Raw genomic sequence first — 24,506 nt, 5'->3', positions numbered from 1 at the left:
AGGGCCTCAAGTGGTGGTCCAGTGGAGCAACGACGTCAGGCGGTAGTCCGACGGAAGTATGGCGGTGGTTGAGGAGGAGCGAGGAGGCAAGAGCGATCTCCGTTTTCTCTCTTGTTCTCTTGCTTGAAGCATCCTTTTCAAGAGAAAGGATGGGTCTATTTATAGATTTCTGGTGTGGCATGGCCCGTAAATAGGTGAGAGATCAAGGATAAATGGGGAGTGGTTGGAAGAACGGCTGATGTTGAATCCCTTGATCATAGACCGTTTGATGGACATTTGAATGTCTTAGTGATGTCGGAATTCGGTGATCTTAGGCTCGTTGGATTTGTCTCGTCAAGCCGCTTGATTCAATTATAAGCACGTTGCGTTTGGAAACCGTTTGGTAATCCAAATTGTGGTTTGAACCTTCCGACAGCGCTTCTAACCCTTGATTTGGACCTGTTTGGGCTCAGATTGGGTTGAATTTGGTGTCGTTGTGTTTGTATTCTCAAGAAGTTCAGTTCGACTATAAGTTTGCTGAATTCGTAGTTCGGATGGTCCCAATTTTAATTTCGGAAGTTTCCAACTTGATTTTGCATCGAGATTCATGCCCGATCAAGATAATTTTTTGATGACATATCAACTATTATATGGGCTTTTAGTGGGATTGAGTTGTGATTCGCCTAAACTAATGCATATTGTTGTGATTATCAACAATATTAGTATTTCTATGATGCTTAACATTGGTGCTGTCCATATCTTTTTTTTCAGATCAGTTGGTGGACAAGCGTGGCTTGTGTCTTAGTAAAACTCTAAGCAGAGTGCTGTGAAGGTCGTGAGTTTATGGGTACAATATATCAGTACTGTGGCTTATGATGTCCAATTTTAATGGTTCATTGGATGAGGAATGTTCGTTCAATGGCAATGCCTTTGTTTGACTTTTGATGTTATGTCAAGCATCAACTTCTTTAAGGTGGTGAAGACTCTCTTATTGTTTTAAACGCATTACAATCCAACATGTATGGAACTTATACTTTTTGACTTGTTAAAGTACTTTTAGAACACTTTTTGAAAAAGATTTTTGGAACAAAAGTTGTTAGTTCCATTAAATGGGACTTTGTACATGGTGAAAAAAGTTTTTCTGATGTCAAGCCAAATTTATAGATGTTGGTGCCAGGTGAGGTATTGATGGTTGAGGAGCTTGATGTTGATGACATGGTGTTGCTAAAATCAACTTAAAACTAAAAGGATGTGGCAAAGAAAGCTATATAAGGGAATTCAATGGAAAAATAGTTGAGTACCTCCGTATCAATCCATTGAGTGCATGACATTTTTATGGTGGGGAGTGGTCTGTTACATCCTTGACGATTGTGGATGGGGACTTCAGTATTAGGTGATTGCCTTGCTCCTTTAGTTATCCAAGAAGACAAGATAAATGTTGTTGTTTTATGTGAACTTGCTCCGTGCCTAGATGCATGTGCAATTGCAAAAGTGAATTGTGAGGGTATGCCTTATAGATAATATGTTTAGTGACGTTTACAAGTTGCACATTCTGTGGGCACATATGGCAAGTTTTGTGCTTGCAATAGTGAGAGGGATTTTAATGGCTAATATGGCAATAGCGGCTTGCAGTGGCTTATGCTTTCAGCAACTCAAGTATGCAAGTGACTAAGTGTTTGCATGTGGTTTTATGCTTGCAGTGGCTGTGCATTTACAAAAGAATGCTGTGGTTGTGTGCTTCTGGTGACATGTGATTGCATTTGCATATGCTTGCAGTGGCATTTGCTTGCATTGGCATGTACGTGGAAATGACAATGTAGTTATAAGTGATGTGTGTGTGCAGACATCTTCCTGCAAATCAGATATGTAAATAGAGTAATATATAGTGGTATGTATGCAAATCTCCCTAAACTTAGGGGGATTTACATACATTCCACTTTATACTACTCTATTTACATATCTAACACCTAAAACTTTAATATTACATATATACCACCTTATATTATTTTAATATCAAATATATCACCCATATTTCATTCCCACCGCCCATATATTTCATTCCTAACACTCATATTTGATATGAACTTGAACTATAGTTCCTAACACTCATATTTGATATGAACTTGAACTATAGGTGGTATGTATGTAATATTAAAATTTTAGGTGTTAGATATGTAAATAGAGTAATATATATTGATATGTATGCAAATCTCCCTAAACTTAAATAGGAGCATGTTGAGCTATTCCGAGCGAACATGGCATGGTACTGCAGAGAAGCAATGCTTGCAAGAATGGTCAATTGCATGCAGCTAAGCATGCACAAATGGCACGGTGTATATGAGAAAAGTGTTGTTTTTATGAACAATTGGAATTGATGACGCAATCAAGCTATAGAGGTGTGAAAATACATGCATGCAATTAGAAAACTGCATGCTAGTTTCTGGACATATGTGCACTTATAGAGAACATGCGCAAAGTTGTTTGTGTGTGGTGGCTACAGATGTTCATATTGATGTGCACTGAGTAGGAGCGATTGTAGACAATTGCCAAACAATATGTTGCCTACTTATGTCTACCGTAGGTGGCTGCCAAAAAAAAAGATAGCAATACCGTGTTAGAGAGATGCATACACAGAGAGAGAGAGAGAGTGTGTTGTTGACAAGTTGTTAATGATTTGTGGAGAACTTGAAGAGGATCATATTGTCGTTGCAACCTTAATCATTGGATGGTGGTTGCAAATTATTGTTGCTTTCATGTTTGTGTACGTGCTCAGACATATTGTTGTTAAGTGTGTTGGGCCTTTTTTTTGGTTGTTGGAGATCTTTGGGTTTGTGTGCACAGGTATTTTATGTACAAAGGTGGTTGATCGTCGAAAGAGGAAGTCATTGGTGGTGTGGCTAGAGACCTTATTGTGCAGGTTTTTGTACATGTGAAAGCAGTGTGCTTTTTGTTTTCTATAAATGTAACCTTTGTATCAGGACAAGGGTGTATGTAGTTTTTCATGTGTATGTGAAGACTTTTATTTATGACTGCCATGTCCTTTTGGTTAGGAGTGTTTTATCCTATAACTTGGTGGTTTTTTTTTTCTCCATAAATCTTGATCATGATGTGTGTTATAAACTTGTTTGCATTTTAAACACTTGTGGGTAAATTGTGGGAAGGCTAAAACTATAGAAGTGCACTTGAGAAATTCGCTTAGGATATAAGGTTCTCTACACGTCTTTTACTCCCCATTTGGCCTTATCATAATACTGATAGGCCGGTCCAGCCGGTCCGACGGAACTGGCTTATGCAAAACAGGCAGAAGTCCGCCTCTTCCGTACGTGCAAGAGTGCACGCTCGGGCGTGCGTAAGCCATTTTGGAAGGATTTTTAATGGAGTTTGGAGGGAAATTTGAATGTAGGGATTGTTTGGAGATTTCCTTTGGATTGTATGCATTAAATAGGTTGTTTTCTTAGGATTAGGGCATCTTGAATTTGGGCTAAAATTCGAGTCTCCTAGATTTAAGTTTTCTTTTGGACTCTAGCGGCGTCTAGAGATTTGGGAGAGATAAATCCTCCTCTCGAATAGAGGATCAATTGTATTTGTTATTTTTCGTTTCCATTTCATCAAATAATACAAATTATCTACTGTGTTCCTGTTTTTGTGTGGATTTTTGTGGAGAATTCTTGTTGTTTCCCGAAGATTGATAGGAAATACTTGGGATCTAGAAGTGTTTCCTATCAAACACTTGGATGTTAACAAATTGGTTTTATGCTAACTTCTTTTGTTATGATTCAAGGCCATATTTAGAGGCTAAAATGGATTCGAAAAGGTTTTAAAAAATTTTCTTGTGGTTCCCTAATGATCTATTAATTTATTAAAGGTGCCTTAAGAATCATTTCTTGTTGTTGATGGGTTTCTCATATTTGGACTCTTCCTTATTGAGGAGGGAAATTACACTCAGTTTTCTGATTTAGCTTGCTCTAAACAACAATTAATATACATATATAGTTTTTTTTTCTTTTTAAAATTAAGGGTAGATGTTTATTGTTTGGTTTCCAATGAATAATATCCTGATGGTTTAAAATTTTCAGAACATTTGATAATTATGTGCTTTCTTCTTGTTTTCACAAACATACGGTGATATTTAACCTTCTTCTAGAAACTTTTTGTGTTGACCCCATGTTGGTGATGTAATGTTAACATTTCTCAGAATTTTTTCAGGCACCTGTAATGACTGTAGATAGGTATGCCGCTGCTGAAAGTTTTTACAAATTGGCAATGGCTTATGCACCTGTTCCAGATCTTCACATAGTGTGGTTGCTGAATCTATGCGATTTACACCAGGAGATGCAATCCTGGGCTGAAGCTGCTCAGTGTGCAGTTGCTGTAGCAGGTGTGATCATGCAGGTGAATTAATTGGCCAATGACTTTCTCACGTGGAGTATAATTTTTTTTTTTTTTTACGTGGAGTATAATTTCATTCCTATTACAGTATTGTTTTTCATTTTGGCTACTTTTGTAGGCCCTTGTTGGAAGGAATGATGCTGTTTGGACTTCAGATCATGTTGTTGCATTGCAGAAGATTTGTCCCATAGTTAGCAGTGATGTTGCTGCTGAGGCATCAGCAGCTGAGTTTGAAGGTTATGGCGCATCAAAACTTACTGTAGACTCTGCAGTGAAGTATCTACAACTTGCAAATAAACTCTTCGCTGAGGCTGAGCTTTACCATTTCTGTGCCAGCATATTGGAACTGATCATTCCGGTATATAAAAGCAGAAGATTGTATGGACAGATAGCGAAATGCCTCACATCACTGACTAATATCTACGAGTCTATTGTTGAGCAAGAATCGAGTCCGATTCCTTTTATTGATGGTACTTACTATCGAGTTGGATTCTACGGCGAACGGTTCGGGAAGCTCGACAGGAAGGAATATGTATACAGGGAACCACGTGATGTTCGCCTGGGCGACATAATGGAGAAGCTCAGTCACATATATGAGTCTAGAATGAATGGAAATCACACTTTACATATTATTCCTGATTCTAGGCAGGTCAATGCAGAGGAGTTGCAGCCAGGTGTGTGCTACCTTCAGATAACAGCAGTCGATCCTGTCATGGAGGATGAGGATCTGGGAAGTAGAAGAGAAAGGATCTTCTCCTTGTCCACTGGAGGAGTCCGAGGGCGTGTATTTGACCGTTTCTTATTTGATACACCATTCACAAAAAATGGCAAGAGTCAAGGTGGACTTGAAGACCAGTGGAAACGTCGTACAGTTCTCCAGACGCAAGGATCTTTTCCTGCTTTGGTGCACCGGCTTTTTGTTATCAAGTCAGAATCCATGGAGTTTTCTCCAGTAGAAAACGCTATTGGAATGATTGAAACTAGGACAGCTGCATTAAGGAATGAACTCGAGGAACCTCGTAGCTCAGAAGGTGACCAATTACCCAGGCTACAGAGTCTACAGAGGATTCTCCAAGGCAGCGTCGCTGTGCAGGTAATCTTCATTGTCTTCATGTTTGGTAGTGGAGTTATGATAGGAAACACTTGTAGATCTCAAGTATTTCCTATCAATCTTCGGAAAACAGCAAGAATTCTCCACCAAAATCCACACAAAAACAGGAAAACAGTAGATAATTTGTATTATCTGATGAAATAGAAATGGAAAATAGCAAGATACAGTTGATCCTCAATTCGAGAGGAGGATCGATCTCTCCCAAATCTCTAGACGCCGCTAGAGACCAAAGGAAAACCTAAATCTAAGAGATCTCAAATTTCAACCAAATTCAAAATGCCCTAACCCTAGGAAAGCAAACTATTTAATGCATACAAATCAAAAGGAAATCCCTAAATAGTCCCTACATTCAATCCTATTCGGCTCCGGCAAAGCTTGTGGCATCCGCGGCACGTGCAAGAGGCGGAGAAATTGCGCCTCTGTTCGTGAACCGGTCCCATAGGGACCGGTTGGACCGGTCTAACAAGTTAGTTTGAAATTGTTGAGTGCCGTGCGTTGAATTTTCCTTATAAGTTTTAACATGAACAAAACACTGAACATGCAACCTGTGATGCAGGTGAACAGTGGAGTCCTTAGCGTCTGCACAGCTTTCCTGTCCGGGGAGCCAGCAACGAGGCTTCGGTCACAGGAACTGCAGCAACTTATTGCTGCTCTGCTTGAGTTTATGGCGGTCTGTAAGAGAGCTATACGGGTACATTTCAGATTGATAGGCGAAGAAGATCAGGACTTTCACACACAGCTTGTCAATGGCTTTCAATCACTAACAGCTGAGCTTTCCCACTATATTCCTGCCATACTTTCTGAGCTTTGACAACCATTTTCAGTGCAAGTACATAACTGTCAATATGTTGTGCCATTATTCTTCTAGCAGCTTTCATAATTTTGTCAAATAGGTTGTTTTATAGCCACTAGAACTCGATGATTTATAGCCACTGGAAAGCCCTTGGTTTCTTTTGTAAGATTTTTGTGTTTAACCAAGTTGCTTGAACCAATGGCTTTCGATGGGGCCTGCAGCTCTACTGCTATTTTTCCTTCGCACTTTGCAGCAATTAGTATATCTATTTGTTGGTGCCCATCTCCAAAAGTATATTGAGAATTGCTCTTTTGTCCTAAATCTATGCCCAGTCTTCCTTTAAAAAACAAATGATTTATATCTATGTTGTCTCTTATTTTGAAGATTTCTTGTGATTATATGATAGTTAAAATATTTCCTCCTTCTAGGGAGGCTTCTCACAGCGGAATGTACTTCATACTAAACAATTTAGGCAGGGATTAATTATTTTGTGCGGACGTTGAATGCCGTCCGGAGATCAATCAGAATATACCACATAACCCTTGTGCTCGGTATTGCTTGGTACCGTGGCTCGGTATCGTTGATGTGGCACGTTTTAGGTTGTCTACAAACAGCATTCCGCGTCCAGTCTCCCCGCAGAATAATTTCTCCCAGCTAGGAGGCTCCATTTTAGTAAAGATGGCTACGTAATTCATGCTTGAAATGAATGTTAGGTGGGTTCATAATTATGTATTGAAAAAATATATGTTTCAAGGTAGCATATGCAAAATACATTATTATGTATTACAATCACATGGAGTACAATGCAATGTACATTTATATACATTCTTCTTACACATGTATATGAATTCTTCTCTTTCTAGGAAAGAATTCGGCTATAGAGAATTCGGTCTCTAGTACTCAATCAAATAAGATTTCGTTGGGATGATTTTCTTATTATTTTCTTAAAAATAATGATCAAAAGCTTATCTCAAATGAACCATAGGAAGGCTCATCATATGGATTAATCGTATTCTGCCGAAGAGCTTGTTCAGAGGAATTTTTCATATAACTTGCCGGGAATGTTTAATTATTAGATTAATTCTCTTTTTTATAAGTATGTCATATTTAAATACAAATTAATTTCTAAAAATCTCAAAGTAGTCTTTTATATAATTGGGCAATAAAATAACATTAACTTATCACTCTGGTTTCTCCTTTCTTTTTTCTTCCGTTTTTACTCTTATTTTCTACTTAGTTTTGTCAATAAAGTTATGGTATTGCCCTTTAACAAATTAAATCAAACACCCCTCGAAGCGTGGTCAGCATGGGCAGAAGCTAAGGAGAAAAAATCAAGCTTTGGAATAAAAAGGTGATAGACATATTGGTTAAAATAGAGAGCAAAGACTGAGTGTGGAAACAGCTCCATCTTGAATTGTCAAAAAGAAAGATTATCAAAATCTTTTGTAGGTTGTTAGCAATGGCTTGTGACAACCTTGTTGTTGGTGCTGACAGCAAATGAAGACCATGTTGGCATCGGCAGGTGTTAGCATTCATGGTGATTTTGGCGTTGATGTGGACAGCGTGTATGGACATTGATGTTTAGAGTAATCCTTGGGATTATTTTGGGGCACTGAGTAGCAAAATTTGTTATTGTATGTGGGCATCAAGATTGATGTGACTATGATAGGCATTTATTGTGGATGATTAGTGAAGGAATTATTGATGATGATAGGTGGCGACTGAGATGGGGCGTTAGCTATGGCGACCGAGATGGGGCGTTAGCTGTATCAAGAGATAGTGATATAATATTCGATTGCAAGAGATGACCATCAAACAATATTGGAAGCCAATATTGAGAGATAAAAGTGTCGTGAATCTGATTTCAGAAAATATAATTTTGATGATAGCAAGCATTTCTATTTTTTATGACTGTCTTGCCTACTAACGTTTCAGGTATACAAGATAAAATTGTAAATCGAACCAGCTTAAAATTAGATAGATTAGGACTGAGTCAGCTTGTAATGTACGTTAATTGTCTTTTACCTTTTCTTGAGTTCATCGTAACAATGTGAGTCCTAATGCTAAATAACCTTGCACACTCACACTTGGGAAAAAAATCTGTCTGTTTTGTCAGTGTTTTCTATTTTGATAACATCATCCGGGAGGATCCGTTAAATACAAAAATCCTAATTAGGACATCCTGGTTAAGGCAGCTGCAATTAAGTGAATCATCCGGGACGATATTAGCATCGTCCGAGACAATAGACTCAAATAAGAAAGAATCAGCCGCCATAACCTATTTAGGCATGTGTTATTTTTTGACATCGTCCAGACGATGTGAAATTATGCATAAATTAATCTGATAATTAAAGAAAGCAATTAAGATTTGATTGCTCGATCATATCGTCCTGGACGATCAGTTAAACAAACCTTAGTTCTTCCTGGACGCGGTTTGGCTCCATTTAGGGCGATTTTCTGAACGATATGTTATGTTTTGAACTAATCGTCCCGGACGATCGTGAGATCGGCCTAGATGATCTTGTCAAATTTTATCGTCCATACATCCATTTAGGGCAATGTTCTGGACGATATGTGACATTTTGTACTAATCGGCCCGAACGATCGTGAGATCATCATGGGTGATTAAGTTACTTTTTCATCGTCAAGACATCCATTCAGAGAGATGGTCTGGATGATATTCGACTAATTGAACTAATCGTATAGGATGATATAATATCGTCATGGACGATATGAACAAATTAACCTTTTGATCATTCAGCTCTCCCAAATCGTCTTGACTGATTAAGCCGAATTTGTATTGATCGTACAGGACGATAATGTCGGTTTGTTACAATTAAGATCAAATCCGAAGCTTTTCTATATAAGACCTCTTGTTTTACCCAAGAGTGTATCTTTTGCTGCTATCTTGATTTGAGAGAGCCAAGAAGATAGGGAGAGTAAGGGGGAGAGAGAGGATCTTGTGAGGGGGAGTTTATGAATGGTTTTATAAAGGTTACTCCAAGCAAGAATTTGAGTCATATTCTTCGTTTCAATTTGTTATTGTATGTGGGCATCAAGATTGATGTGACTATGATAGGCATTTATCGTGGATGACTAGTGAAGGAATTATTGATGTAGTGAAATTATGCATAAATTAATATGATAATTAAGGAAAGCAATTAAGATTTGATTGCTCGATCATATCGTCTTGGACGATCAGTTAAACAAACCTTAGTTCTTCCCGGACGCGGTCTGGCTCAATTTAGGGCAATTTTATGAACGATATGTTATGTTTTGAACTAATCATCCCGGACGATCGTGAGAACGGCCTGGATGATCTTGTCAAATTTTTATCGTCTAGACATCCATTCAGGGCAATGTTCTGGACGATATGTGACATTTTGTACTAATCGATCGTTCAATCGGCCCGAACGATCGTGAGATCATCATAGACAATTAAGTTACTTTTTCATCGTCCAGACATCCATTCAGAGCGATGGTCTGGATGATATTCGACAACTTGAACTAATTGTATAGGACGATATGAACAAATTAACCTTCTGATCATTCAGCTCTCCCAAATCGTCTTGGCTGATTGAGTCAAATTTGTACTGATCGTACAAGACGATAATGTCGGTTTGTTGCAATTAAGATCAAATCCGAAGCTCTTCTATATAAGATCTCTTTGTTTTATCCAAGAGTGTATCTTTTGCTGCTATCTTGATTTGAGAGAGCCAATAAGAGAGCGAGAGTAAGGGGGGAGAGAGAGGATCTTGTTAGGGGGAGTTTGTGAGGGGTTTCATAAAGGTTGCTCCAAGCAAGGATCCGAGTCACCATCCCTGGAGGTTCGAGATAGATCTACTTCAGCAATTGATCGAGGTTCTCTGCCTGCTTCAGGAGGAAGCAAAAGGAGTCGGGTTCTCTACCTCACCGGTGTCGGTGGAAAGGAGATTTGTACAGGCTTCTCCGCCTTGCTGTGGGAGCAAAAGGAGAGTCACTGAGTTTAGTGCAATACCCGTGGACGTATGTCAAGTTGATCGAACCACTATAAATTTATGTGTTCTTTATTACTACTTTTTCTGCATTTAATTTCCGCGCTTCGTTTTCTTTGTGGTGAATTTTGGTTTAATTTAAGTTTGTAATTTTGAATGAGAAAATTTTAAAATACCAATTCACACCCCCCCTTAGTTAGGCTTGGGCTAGTTCATAAGAGCTTAACATCCCTAATGGACTTTCAGAAAGTCTAAAGATAACAGACGTTAATATTATTGCATAACAATTGAGGGACAATTGATCGTAGTTGGCCCACAAATAACATCGTTTTTTGTAGACGGTATTCAAGCAACGTCTGTTGGGCAACAAATGTATTGATCATCTTGCAAAACTCTAAATTTTTAAATTCAAGGTCTTCTTCATATGCAGAATAACAATTTATTTAACAAACATTTTAATTATCTTTTGGCTAATTTTTATAATATTTACATACAATCAGTTTAAAGATTTAGAATCATCATCTATAATTGATTGATATTTTATGAAAAATTTAGTGCCTTAATTATATTAAAATTCAACAATTTTGAGCTTATCGGTTTTCTTCGGGTGAGACGCTCATTTCGGAGAAATTATTCTGTGCGAATGCCGAATTAAGCTCTATGTTCAAAGACAAATCAGGCTCAGCCACGCTACCGTGCCATGGTACCCAACCACGATAGAGTCACTACGAAATAAATTTTTACTATGTTTTGATACCAAGCGCACAATAATAGCCGTACTCTTACCGTATGAACATTTTTCACTTCTCAGCGGCAGGTGCGACTTCTCTTTCAGCCTGGGCAGCGCCCATTAGTTTCGTTTTCATGAATCCTCCAATATCCTAATGGATTCCACAACAGGGTCCCGCCGGCGCTCGCCTCTTGTCTCCGGCAACAGGACCCACTACACGAGCTTTTCGGTTAGGCATATCATCAAACACCTCGCAACCGTATTGTCTCTTCTTCTACATCGGCCAAACAATCCCGCTTCCTTCCATTTTCCGCTATCTATCCGGTTTATTACTTCTGCTCTTTTTTGACGCCGAGGTGATTTCCATCCCTGTCATCAAAATGATGCACTTTTTAGCCCTAATCAATAAAATGTCCTCAAAGGTTCGAACCCTACTCATTAATCCATCCGAAAAAGCTACCATTCCTCCACCCACCGAGTTCAAGCGGCGGCGCCGACATGGCTGTCGGCAACTCCGGCTTCAACGAGACCGAAGATTTCGAAGAGTACAACCCCTATCCTTACCAAGGGGGCTATGATATTGCTCTCACTTATGGCAACCCGCTTCCACCCTTCTCAGCCATCTGCTACCCGATGTCAGACGACTCCCCGCATCCACCTCTCCAGCCGAAAGTCCCGGTGGAACCTCCTGCTTCGCCTGAGGCAAGTGACAGAGTTATATCCACTTCTGTTGGGCATGAAAATGACCTACCCGAGGCCGATTATGGCTCTTCTTACGGTTATGGCGGACGGGGTTTTACCTATGCAGATTGCTGGTGGAATCTTTCCGGATCCTCACCCTTCACAATGAATGGTCATGGTGGCTGGAGGGATGATGCGGAAGAGATGAGTTATTGGAGACCGTTAAGGCGGGCTGCTGACTACATCTTTGGATTTTCGCAAGGGTTTGGTGAGAGGAGAATTGGAGTAGATAGTTATGGGATTCCAATCTATGCTTACAAAAGCCATGGGAGTGATACTGTTAATGTGGAGATCCAGCCAGCGAGGACTGAAAAGTTGAAGTATCACGATGATTCTGAAAGAGTGAGCTTGCTAACTTGGTGCATGTTTTTATGTTCTGGGTTATGTTATTGTTCATGTCAGGTAGTGTTTGATACCTGTTACCTTGATTGCAGTCTTCTACTTATAACAATTGGGAGGATGAAAACTATAGATTGGACAGTTCTGCTCATCCCTATCTGAAGCATTTACCTGAAGATTCATTTGATGCTAAAGTTGATCCAGTGAAGTCTGTATTTTCTTGGGAACCTAGTCATCGTGGACGTTATGATGAGCAGTTGTATCCTCAAAGACAATGGGTACTTGAAATCATGATATATGTTACCAAATAGTTTCTCAAGATTTAACAGGATTTATCATTTGGCATACCAAACAGTTTTAAGGATTTAACACAATTTGGATTTGCTAAATCCGGATTTACAAAATTTACTAAATCCTACTAATGTTAAATCCCACTTGTTGCCAAACAGCCCCTGAAGACCGCCTACTTTCTACCCTTTTATTTTACTCTGTAGTAGTGTTTCATAATCTTTTCACTTGGTACTCTTTGTTTGATTTGTGTGTGATGTTCATGTGCATAGGTTCCCTTGTCTTATGCTGAGAACGGAAATCTGGAAATGGCCTATGATAAACACTACTATAGGGGTGCTCAAAATGTTCAGCTAGAGGCAGTTGAGAATTCATTTGAGAAATTGACCTATCATGAGACCTCTCAGGAATTTTCTTATACAGATTCTTACTCGGTGCGTATACATTGCAGCTTATCAACTTTGTACAACCATCTAAACACGTTCAATGTTTCTGATAGCCTTAATTCTTTTCTCTTGCTCGCAGGGTTCATCTTATAGCATAAATGGAGATGAGAAAAATGCATTTACTAATGCTTACAATGACTATGAAAGGCAGTATTATCAGCTGTCAAGTGATGTAGAGCTTGAACCTTACAAACCAACTTGGACCCGATACCCTGGATATTACGGGACTTCTGAAGATGCCTTTGCTGGTTCCCCTCCTGTGAGAATTCGTTACCCATCTTGTTTTTTGTATTATATATCATATAGGCACAACGTGTTCTGGAAGTATGTATTAAATTTTGTTCTTTAATGCCATTTCTAAGTTTGAATAAGTATTATGTTAATATTTTCGTCTTCAATAGTTAGAACTTCCATTTTCCTTTGGATTTTTATATTGAAACTTTTCATTTTTTTTTAAGATGGTCATAAGATTTTACTCTAATTTAATATATGTTAGGATGGCATTGAGTAGAACTGGTTTTTAATTATCACAAATAGTTATTGACTTTAACACTGTCATTGACAGGTCCTAAGCCCTGTATGAGAAAAGTTGAGTTTGTGTAAGGTAATCGACAGCCAGTGTAAAACTTGTCGAATAATCAAGACATGAATTCTTTAATACATTATATTAATGCAAGGGCATTCCCTGGAAGCGCATGTTGTATGGCTTGAATACAACGAGAAATGTACAAGGGTCATTGCATCGGCGCTTGGGTGCAATTTTAAATAGGCAATGGTTCCCCTATTATGGATGGATGTTGGCAAAGAAGCTAGTCCATGAAACTCAGATAGAATATTGGAATGCAGGTTCACTTACAGGCAAATTAATAGAATTAATTGATATAATGATTCATAGGAAAATAAATATTTTATGCATTCAGGAAACTAAATGAGTTGGAGAGAAGGCTAAAGAGATTGATAGTTTAGGATTTAAACTTTGGTATTCTAGTATAAACCGTATTAGAAATGTTGTATGTGTGATTATATATAAGAGTTTGAAGGATAATATTATAAAAATTGATAGAATTGGAGATAGAATTATAGTTTTGAAGATTATTGTTGATAATAAGATTGTTAATATTATAAGTGCCCCTCAAATTATTTTGGATGTGTTTAAAATTAAAATTTTGAAATGCCTTAGAAGAATTAATTCAAAGGATTCTTCTTTAAAAAAAGAATTTTTATTAGAGGAGATTTAAATGGATATGTTTATAGAGAGGTAGAGGATTTAAAAAATATTCATGGTGGCTATGGATTTGAAGCGACTAATGATGGTGGTAAAACTAGATTAGATTTTGCTCTAATTTATGATTTTGTAATTGCTAATACATTATTTAAAAAAAGAGATGAACATCTCATCACTTATAAGAATTGATATAGTAAAATTTAGATTGACTATTTTCTTATAAGAAAAATATATCATTTAGATTGCAAAGATTTTAAATTTATTCCGAGTGAAATTTTATTGCACCAAACATTGCTTATTAATTTTGAACTTTAAGATGAAGGGGTAGAATATGAAAAATATAGTAAAACGTTATTCTAGAGGCATTTAAAAAATACTAACAGAAATATTTTTGAGAGTAAGATTCGAGATATTAAGATTTTGTCTGTGCATGAGGAAGCGAATGTTATGTGGGTCTAAGAAAGCAATCTACGCTGCAAAGATTTTAGCTTTTAATAATTTATATAGTAGATTATATTCTAAAAAAGAAGAAAGATATATGTATAAGTTAGTCAAACAAAGAGATAGAAGTAGTAAGTATTTAATTCAAGTGAAGTGCATTAAGGATGAAGATCAAAAAGTATTTTTTTTAAAGAAAAGGATATTCAATAAATGTGGATGAGATGTTTTGCTACGCTTTTTAATGAAGATTGTGAAAATACAATTGACTTTAGCGATCTTAGCCCTATAAATTAACATATATATATAGCAATTGACCTTATATGCTTCTTTAGATCTACTCAACAGTGAAATTTATTTCTTTAGTATTTCATTCATCGCTTTTCCCACGGTATTGTTTTGCACAACTTAATCGACTTATTAGCTCCTATTTTTCCTAGTTTCAGACATTGGATTACTCTGAGGTTTACAATGAATCATCTTCTCCTGGATCTGCATGGGTGAGTAGGGAATTTTGATGGTGACAAGTTACATTGATCCACATATCTTGCTGCCATATTTAGTTATAAACTTTAATATAACAAAATGTTGATGTTTTTAGTACAATCTTATTTTTCTTTGCATATAGCAAACTTCTTCATTTGATAAATTGGGCAAAGAGGGCAAGGTTCACAGTTCAGAGTATGCAAATCAGACACACCATGATGACCATTCCCTTGAACTAGAACCTTTCAAATCAACATGGATGCTGAATCCCAATTATTATGGCAGCTATGAGGGTATTTCTACTCAATACGAGCAGGTTTATTTTCAATTAAGAAAATAAGTCTATATTTTTAACCCTAGATTGCATTTTATAGCTTGTATGCATCGATATATTTTGTCAATTGGTTTGTTCAGAGTTTTGGTTTTAGTGCACCGGTATGCACCCTTTCATGTTCTCTTTTGTCGTTTTATTTATTCTTTCTATCACTCAGCAGCACACCACCTCATACCTCTTTTTCTCTTGACACCATTTCTTATCCAACTGATTCTATTAAGGTGTGTTGGATGACATTGATTTCAAGTTTATCTGAGATATGATATAAATAAATCCAATGCGCTATGTGCAATATATGAGCCTTCACCTTCTATTTAAAAAAAAAATTTGTTTAAATCTCTGCTAGTTGATCGAACCATAAAAGCACTCACAATTTACATGCCATAAACTAAAAAACCTGTGATTCAGTCAAGTACACCATCCAAAAGATATGATGGTTATTCTTTAAGATCTCTCCAATCATATTAACTCTTTATTGTGATTGTGTTTGTTTAACATTTGAATAAGCTATGTCACATCTTTGAAAATAACCAAAAGAAGTTTTAGTCTTTTGATTTGTCAAATTGTTAGATGGATTAATTCAACCCATAGGAAGTGGTTGTGATGATGATGGTTGTTGATAGGTTCTTGTCAGCAGTAGAGATAGGTGACATGATGGGATCTCATCGCTGATGCCATCAATGCACAACAATGAGATCGGGACTACAATCGTAGGTTGTTGCAAGCTATCTCAGAGTAAAGTAATTGTCATGCAACCAGGGATCAAGTTGGACAAGTGGACACAACTATGAAGGCATGAGGTGTAAATGGGAATGATTCGTTCTGACTCTAATATCTGATCATGTGGACGAGAGTGATGAAGGGAATAAGGAGAGGAGAGTTGGAAGAGAAGAGAGAATAACAACCAAAGTCTACCGGTAAAGAGATAGGTGTTCAATAAATATCTTTGATTTAATTTATGATGAAATGATCAATTTTAAGCCCTAAATCCTTCGATAAGATCGAATTTTTGAATTCAAATCTAAGTCTATCCAATCAAAGTCCAACCATAACAATTCAAATGCAAACATAAAGCTATCCATAAAAAATATAAGTTATCTAATAAATTAAATTAGTAAATTTAAAATTTAAACTTAAGTCTAAACTCTGGTGCATCAAATATCCTGCTCTTCACTGAGGATCCTTGCTTCGTAAACCTCACTATTAGAGTCAAGTTATTAATGAAGGTTAATGGGAATAGTTTGTTCTGAAGCCACTGAGGAAGGCAGGGCAAGATAGCAACACTCATGATGAAAGTTAGAGGATCCAAGAGGGTAATTACCTTGAGAGACATGGAGGGTCTAGCTATTTTTGAGACTAAAAATTAATTTCTGGGTGCCAAGATCAAGCCCGTCAAGCTCTCAAACCAAGATCAACAATGACCTCCTAACTATGATGCACAGACACTGGCATGGCGACATGAACATGACACGACACGGACATGGGACGCAGCTTTTTTTAAAATATAGGACACGGGTACGGCGCGGACACGACATTACATTTTTTATATAGTGTATAGTTATTAATGTAATATCATATTAGAAATGACAACCAATAATAAAGAATGACATGATAACTTGTCTAGCTTATAATATAAAATATTTAGTACAAAATGTCTAGTATAACCATAAAAATATAAGCAAATAACTATTTACTACAACATCAAGCATTCAAGCTTCAACCTTTAGGATTAGCTTCAGAGGTTTGTTTTTGGCCTTCAATATCATCATCATTGAATATCATTGCTTCTAACTCTAGTTCATCTAAGGAAAGATTTGTAATAGTTCATTGGATATCATATAATGAAAGTTGGTTCTTCTTTGTATCTATTTACTTCTCTAGTTTGTTAGTTCTCTCTCATAATATTTCTTTAACCCTAATCTAAATCACAAAGAATATATATATTTACTTCTATACTTCTCTAGTTCTCTCTCATAATAGTTTATTGGATATCATATATTAGTCTTTATTCTATTAATCTTAAATCTTTTATATTCTAAATATTTTTTATATCATTCTAACTTTTCACCTATTTCAACAAAACCTATCAACTAGAATTACAATAAACATGCACATAAAGATTTTTCAGACATAATCAAAATTCTTCTTATTTCATGTCACTAAAAATTACAAACACAGGTAGGCATAAAGGTTTTCAATAATCATTACTGCCTCTAAAAAAATGATCCATTCTTTAATAATTATGCCTTTTAATAATCGTATTGATGCATATATAAGTGAATGTGATGTTTTATTTTATTTAGTAAATATAAAAATATAAATTTTTTATAATTTAAAATAATGTTATCATAAAAAATTAAGACACGCGTGTCCCAGCTGTATCTGACATGTGTCCCAATCATATCGGGTTAAAGTTAAACATTATTTAATCAGACACATGTCTGTCGTGTCCAACACTGCATTCTCTCTTCAAGATGTGTGTCAGTGCATCATAGCCTCCTAGGTAGTGTGATCGTTTTACCATTTTAGAAACCTCAGTCACTACCTCAAAAGCCATAACTAGGGTTGTAAATGAATTGAACCGAGCTGAGTATGTGTGTGTTCATTTTTGAGTTCGTTTATTATCAGTTTGTTCAAGTTCATTCCAATTTGATTCGAGCTTTTGTGTTTGTGTTCAAGCTTGGTTCGTTTAAATTATGGGTGTTCATGTTCAGTTCATGTTTGATTCATGTTCTATTCATTTCATGCTTATTGAGCTTTAAACAAATGAGCCTTATCGAGCTATAAACGAGCTCTACTTCTAGATGTATATTAACTTAGCAAACGAGCCTTGTCGAGCTTTCTAACAAATAGTAACATCAAGCTTGTTCATGATTATATATAGCAAAGTTTTTAAAACTATCAAACAAGCTCATTCACGAACATATCGAATGAGTATTCTTGAGCTTCCAAATCAGCTCATTCACAAACAAACGATTTATGATTCATCTTATATTTATTTAGAGAGCAGATTGTTCATGATTTTAGGCTGATGCGGGAAACAAAAATAAATTATTAAGTGATTTTAGACAGGATTAGTAAAAATAAATTATCAAATTTAACAATTTGTATTTTGTTAAACTCTAATATAATTCTAATCGAGCTTCTTAGTCGAACTCTAATCGAGTTTTTTAACGAGCTTGTTCTCGAGCATTAAATGATAATGTTCATGAACCTAAATGAACTGAACTTCAAGTTGTTTAAGCTCGTTTATTTAGCTATCGAGTATTTATCAAAAATATTCAAGCTCGTTCATTTACCTTATCAAACGAACTTGATCGAGCTCTTATCGAGCCGAGCCACGAGTAGCTTGTCAAACGCTCGTTTCATTTGCAGCCCTGGCCATAACCTCAATACAAATCCTAATTGGCCAGTTGAAGGTTAGCAATGGGGAAGAATATGTCAACTATGTTAAGAGAGAGAGAGAGAGAGAGAGGGAAGATTCCAAAAGCCATTCATTTGAATGAAATCCCTAGTTTTGGATTAAGTCCCTGATATGGAAGGTATGAAAACTCTTTAGCAGGAAGCATTGACAATAATGAAGATGATGATGGTGCATCTTTCCCTAGAATTTATCCTTGATCGAGATAAATTATAAGCAGAATCACTAAAATGGAATCACATCACAAAATGCAAGGGCATTTGATGACGAATTTGAAGTCTAAGATGCTATTCTTCTTCATTTCAAAATCTATTTCTAGAGAGGTTTCTTATATGGCTGGTTTGTATTCCCGCTTATAACGACTCAATTAAAGCCCATGCAGAAGTTGAGGATTGGGTGCCAAAGATCAAGTTGCCAACTATTGAGGGAACAGCCGAGAACAATTAAATGAACCTTGAAACAAAATATGATTGATATTGCTGATCAAAATTTACTTGGATAAGATCCACTCAGAGGTCAGAAGTCCCCTAAGGTAACATTGAATCTACTCCTTGGCATGAGGAATAATTCCCATCGGCCACAAATGTGAAACAATACTAAAGTAATGGATGAGGCATTTAATTAGAGAATCATTTTGATGGGGAGATGATCGTTCATTATAAAGAGGAGATCGTTCCTGTCACCATTCGTTGTTGAATAAAAACATCTAAGCATTAAATGTTCAAAAAAAGGGCGTTTGCAATAGTTCAAAGCACAATGCTTCCTTTTAGTCTTTCAGTCTTGCTCTCTCACATCAAAGGATATTTGCAATAGTTCAAAGGGCAATGCTGTAATATCCCAAACTGGTGTTATCTGTTTCTGTCATTTTGGTTACCTAATGTTAAAGAAGACTAAGGGAGAGGTCGGTTCCACAGGTTGTCACTTGGAGTCGAGGAGGACCTAGGGGACCAAATACGTCGTTTGAAGTTGTGAAGGGAGTCAAATAAGTTTTCGATTTTGTCGCTTGATGGCAAGAAGATGAAAGGTTTCAGTCTCTTTAAAATCGAAAGAGGGAAAGTGCAGATATAGAGTGTGAGTGAAGGCGAGTTAGGACACATACTGTAGCAACGTAGGTAGAGTTGTGCATGAGCCAACGTCCGACGGAGACTGCAAAGTTGTGCGCAGCTGGTTATCATGACTCTGTGGATAGGAGTTAATATATTGAGAAATATGATATCATAAAATATCATGATAACAAAATTATTTAAAAAGTTATAATAATTAGACTATGATTTTTCATTAAATTTTAAATTAAAAAGATTAGTAATAGATATGTAGAGAGAGAATGAAAGAAAGAGCATATATTTTAAAATTCAATAATATATGAGATTTTAATAAGTAATTAATTTATTATTATATTAAGTAATAAATTATGTTTAAAAAGAAAATTTTAAATATTGAATTAGATAATTTACAAAAAAATTATCATTGATAATAAGGTCTTTATATGTGTGTTAAATCTATCAAGTCGGAGTATAGAGTAAGAGTAAAATATCAAAATATCTAGATTTGAGGTGAGTACTTATATTTCTATTTTATGGAGCTTTCTCTAAACTAAATTTTTATTGAATCAATTTTTATTTGTTAAATTGATTGTTGTTGAGAAACTCATACTTGATTTATCATTCTCAATGAATAGTCATATTAAAATTATTGATAGCTAGCATGATATTTTATTTCATGTATTATAGAAAATTATTGAATGATATATGAATGAAATAATTAAATAGAAATGCTTGTATGTGCATATTGATTGAAATGAAAAAGTTTTAAAAAAGGAAATGAAAATAGAAGTATCGTAATTGGAACTATTTAAACAGTATCTCTTGTAATGGTTGTATTAGTCGCAAAAATTTATAAGACATGGTATGTGTATAAGCATAATATAATATTTATGATCATTTTTAAAAAATAAATTTTAAGTAGTTATTATTGAATAAGGTTACTTTATTTCATAATTTGTAACAAGAATATATATTATTCAAAATGTCATAGTATTACTATACTTTTAAAGCATAACGTGCTTGCTGAGTTGTGTTATAACTCATTTATATTATTGCAGACATAAATGGGTATTATCTGAAGAAATTTGAATGAGTGATAGAGGTGAAAACTAATATTGTAGATGCAACGTTTCGAGATAAAGTTATTTATCTGAAACAGTTATAATAGTTTACTTTAAAATATATTCAACATTTTAGTGGCTCTTTTAGCATTTTTAGAAATAGTTTATTACTAGAAATTTTTGCGAGCAAAATTTTAATTAATTGTCAGACCAGTTGCTCCTGCCTTATAAATTTGAGTCTCAGGGCCGGATTGTGACCAATGTGTCGCTTTCATTCTCTCAAACTTGCTCTCTCACATAGCAAAGTATCTCTCTCGATTCTCTACAAATCTACAAGCTTTGGGATGGTAAAATCTCCACATTCGTGGAGCTTGCTGGGATTTTCTTTTTTTAGTGCAGAGGTTGTTTCCAATGAAGACGATTTAGGTAGGTAAGGGAGGGTTGGTTTTACGAATGAGTGTTACGATGTTGCTGACATGATGGAAACAAGAACATGGGTGAGCTGATGGGGTCATACGGTATGTAAAAACTCGGTTTTGCAAGGAAGGAGATAAGTCGTAACATTGGTTAGCCACATTTGCTTATGATTTTGATAGGAAGGCCCAAGGAGGGCTGGCTGAACCGGTCCATCTAGTACCGATTCAGGTATATCAAAGGTGGGCCAAGGGTGGGGCGGAACTAGGGAAAGAGAGAGAAGAGGGGGGCGGCTGGTTTGTGGGGCCCACACACTAATTAGTGATGGGTTGGAGGGAAAATTTGAAATTAAGGGTTGTTTAAGGAATTAGTAATTGTCCTTTTGATTTAATTACCCTCTTCTTTCTAGGGTTAGGGCTATCGTGAATTTGGAGGCTAAATTTGAGATCTTTTGTTTTGCTTTTTGGGCTATAGGCTTTGGCTAGAGATTTGGAGAGTTGAATCTTCCTCTCGAATTGAAGATTCATTGTATCGGGTTGTTTTTTTTTTCATTCTACTATTGAATTTCAAGTTTTTTCTCCCTGATTTTTCCACTGGTTTGGCAAAAACTGCTGTTTACGAGCAGAATTTCAGTTGTTGTCCACTAATGTGGGCTGTTTCGTAACAGATTTTTTAGTTCTTTTTTTTATGAATTCATTATTTTGCAAGAACTAAGGAAATTCAAAGGATTAGTTTTAAAAAATTGGCTGGTAATTTGAAAGAATTAGCCAGATTACTTACCCCTATTTAAATCCAACTTTATTCTACTTAATCACTCTAAAAATCTGACGCTAACATGATACATTTAAATAAGCATTCAAAATTTACCTCTTTTGATACTTTTCTTGGATTCTTGATCCTCCTTGATTAATATTTTTGAAGGATCAACTCATTTTTTATTTACAATTACCAATAGCTATATGGAAGTGATGGGAGTTCGAAATTCCACAGGATGACGATGGATCATATGGTAGCGCTTGGTGAAAAAATACATGACAGATTGCCATCGTGGATCATATTCAAGTAAGTGATGGCCATTTTCCTTCTCATGCCGAGTTAAGTCTTATCATGACTAGTAAACTTGTTTCTTTCCAGTCTGCTCAAAGTTATTGAACTGGAATGTTCAATTAATGTTCATAAACTGCTTGTTCCTTCCTACATTAACGATATCCAATAGAAGAAGTTCTTAACTTTTTCTTCTATGATAGATTTTTTTGTTATGCTTTTTAACTTTTGGCTTGAGTGCGAATTACTGCATCACAGCAAGCTTGCTGAATTTAAGCAACCAAAATTTCTTGTAATTTGTTTAGTTTATATGGAAAACGTAGTCATGATGCCATGAACTATATTGTACAGTACCAATATCTAACAATCACCTATTTACTAAAAGGAATAATGAGGTTAGTTTTTTCTTCATGCACTTGTCGTTGGCCTCATATCATCATCATTAGAAAAGATAGCTTCTTATTCTTGCTCATCAAGAGATTGACTCTAATTTCTAAAATTCTTATATCATTCAGGGAGTCAAATCTATCTCCTGTATCATCTCATATCTTGTTATTATCTTTCATATATTTTAGGATTTTTTAGAACAGAATAAGAAGATTAATATGCACATAAATTAAATCTTCATGAGTAATTTTGTTGCTCTTTATATGCAGTGTTCGACATATGTTGGACTCGACACACGTTGGGTACGGTTGTTATATTTCAAGTTCACTGTACAATATGTTATATTTTCTAATTAATGTAGGTTCTTAAATAGCTCTTTTATTGGTAAATTTAGTGCTATAGTTATAATTTGTAATTTGGTTTAATTGTGTTATTTTCTATTTTATGTAATGTTATGTGCATTGTGCAATATACAATAAAGGAGTATGAACTCTATTGATGATGAATTTAAAAGTGGCAAAACTTCAACTTTTAACCCATAAGAGAAAGCCATTGTGAAATTGTATTGAAGTTAGGTATAATGATACCTATTTATCTTGTTATTCACTTCACGTTTACTCAATTCATTATTTATTGAGACTATAATAATTTTAATTTGTATTAACCGCATATTAATTTTTTTATTTTTTAAAGGAAAAAAAATTAATTCATCATCACATTAATCTAATATGATTTTAATTTTATTAAAAGCAGAAGAAAAGATTGGAGGTAATTGTATGTGGCTGGCAAGATTAATGTTTTATTTGAGACAGTTTTTTAATATAAAAATTTTTAATTCAAAAAATTTTGTATTAAAAAATTATTTTTTAAAATAAAACCTAAAGCTCATTTCTTATTATTTTTTAAAATAGTTTTTAAGAATGGAAACTAAGTTCCATCAAATTTCAGATAAATATATACTGGAACTCACCAAATGCACCTATGGTGCTTTCCTTTCTCAGTAGTTGAGAGTCATGGGATTTTAGGTAGGAGCAAAAGGGTAGAACACAGGTTTGAGGGGATTAGCTATTTTCATATTTTTAAATTTATTATTTTCTTTTTATAAATTTTAATAATATGTTGAATTGTTATGATTAAAAAATAAAATAAAAAATATATATTTGAATTAAGTAATATAATTAAGATAGTTATATAATAAAAAAAATAAAGGAATAAATACATTTTAAGAAAATAAATGTCATTGATAATTGCTCCAAAATATGATTGTCATTGAATTTAAATTATGTTATTAACTTTGAATAACAATTAACAAATTAAGACCCTTAAAAAATAATTAACCTATAGCAAATAAAATAATTATAATTAATTTTATTCTAATTATTTTAATAATTTACAAACAGCCATGGTGATTAATAATTTAAATTTTAAATAAATCGTAATACAACTAATTAATCATTTAATATTTATTACATCATAACTATCTAAATTAATATTACCTTATAAATTAAATTTTAATTAATTTCAATGAATCAAATCACTCACAAATCTAATTCAAATCCCTTAAATCCAATAATCTTCCTGTTTATCAACTTATATTTTTTTAATTTGCTTCTCTTTTTTTTTTACATAATGGCAAAAAATATTCATATAATCAACCCCACCTAGTGGGACAAAGGATTGATGTTATTATTGTTTCTCTTTTTTTTACACCCATCATCCTTCTAATTTTCTTGTAAAATTTCATATTCATTTATATCACAAAAAAAAAACTATAAATATTTCAGATTTAACATCTGCCTAACTGCTCTCTGTTTTTTTTTTTTTAATCTTTTGAACCAATTAAGACATGCATACATATAAATG

At 35.1% G+C, this 24,506-nt stretch overlaps 2 protein-coding genes across 8 annotated transcripts in view; both read left to right on the top strand.

Annotated features, from left to right (window-relative positions):
- The window catches only part of LOC110108680 (guanine nucleotide exchange factor SPIKE 1), an 80,561-nt gene extending 73,927 nt beyond the window's left edge, over positions 1-6,634 (top strand). For both annotated transcript variants that reach the window (XM_020839434.2, XM_028694776.1), the window contains 3 exons: positions 4,186-4,371; positions 4,487-5,461; positions 6,036-6,634. In XM_020839434.2, the coding sequence (XP_020695093.1) occupies positions 4,186-4,371; positions 4,487-5,461; positions 6,036-6,290 (1,416 nt within the window). In that variant the 3' untranslated portion in view covers positions 6,291-6,634. The remainder of the gene's footprint in view (positions 1-4,185; positions 4,372-4,486; positions 5,462-6,035) is intronic.
- A 4,582-nt stretch (positions 6,635-11,216) lies between these two features.
- On the top strand, positions 11,217-23,198 carry LOC110108679 (uncharacterized protein At5g39570). 6 transcript variants are annotated; one of them, XM_020839429.2, is made up of 9 exons: positions 11,217-12,059; positions 12,152-12,334; positions 12,617-12,778; positions 12,870-13,049; positions 14,894-14,953; positions 15,082-15,255; positions 22,168-22,274; positions 22,913-23,027; positions 23,091-23,198. In XM_020839429.2, the coding sequence occupies exons 1-8, from the start codon at positions 11,475-11,477 to the stop codon at positions 23,010-23,012; spliced, it is 1,551 nt and encodes a 516-aa protein (XP_020695088.1). In that variant the 5' UTR covers positions 11,217-11,474; the 3' UTR covers positions 23,013-23,027; positions 23,091-23,198. The 6 variants fall into 6 exon arrangements, 5 of the variants coding, with proteins under 5 accessions (XP_020695088.1, XP_028550594.1, XP_020695090.1 ...); XM_028694761.1 differs by having other exon boundaries at positions 11,218-12,059; positions 14,900-14,953; XR_002304496.2 differs by lacking the exon at positions 23,091-23,198 and having other exon boundaries at positions 11,233-12,059; positions 15,082-15,232; positions 22,203-22,274; positions 22,913-22,945.
- The last annotated feature ends 1,308 nt before the right edge of the window (positions 23,199-24,506 follow it).

This window comes from Dendrobium catenatum, unplaced genomic scaffold (assembly GCF_001605985.2).
Source record: "Dendrobium catenatum unplaced genomic scaffold, ASM160598v2 fragScaff_scaffold_54, whole genome shotgun sequence".
NCBI lineage: Eukaryota > Viridiplantae > Streptophyta > Magnoliopsida > Asparagales > Orchidaceae > Dendrobium > Dendrobium catenatum.
This window is presented reverse-complemented; position numbering and strand designations above follow the sequence as displayed.

What these genes read in the sequence shown, in the direction of transcription:
- LOC110108679 (XM_020839429.2), top strand. Translation starts at nt 11,475, where the DNA reads ATGGCTGTCGGCAACTCCGGCTTCAACGAGACCGAAGATTTCGAAGAG. An exon ending in CCTTTGCTGGTTCCCCTCCT is followed by an intron (nt 13,050 to 14,893) that starts GTGAGAATTCGT and finishes TATTTTTCCTAG; the next exon opens with TTTCAGACATTGGATTACTC. An exon ending in TTTCTACTCAATACGAGCAG is followed by an intron (nt 15,256 to 22,167) that starts GTTTATTTTCAA and finishes AATTACCAATAG; the next exon opens with CTATATGGAAGTGATGGGAG.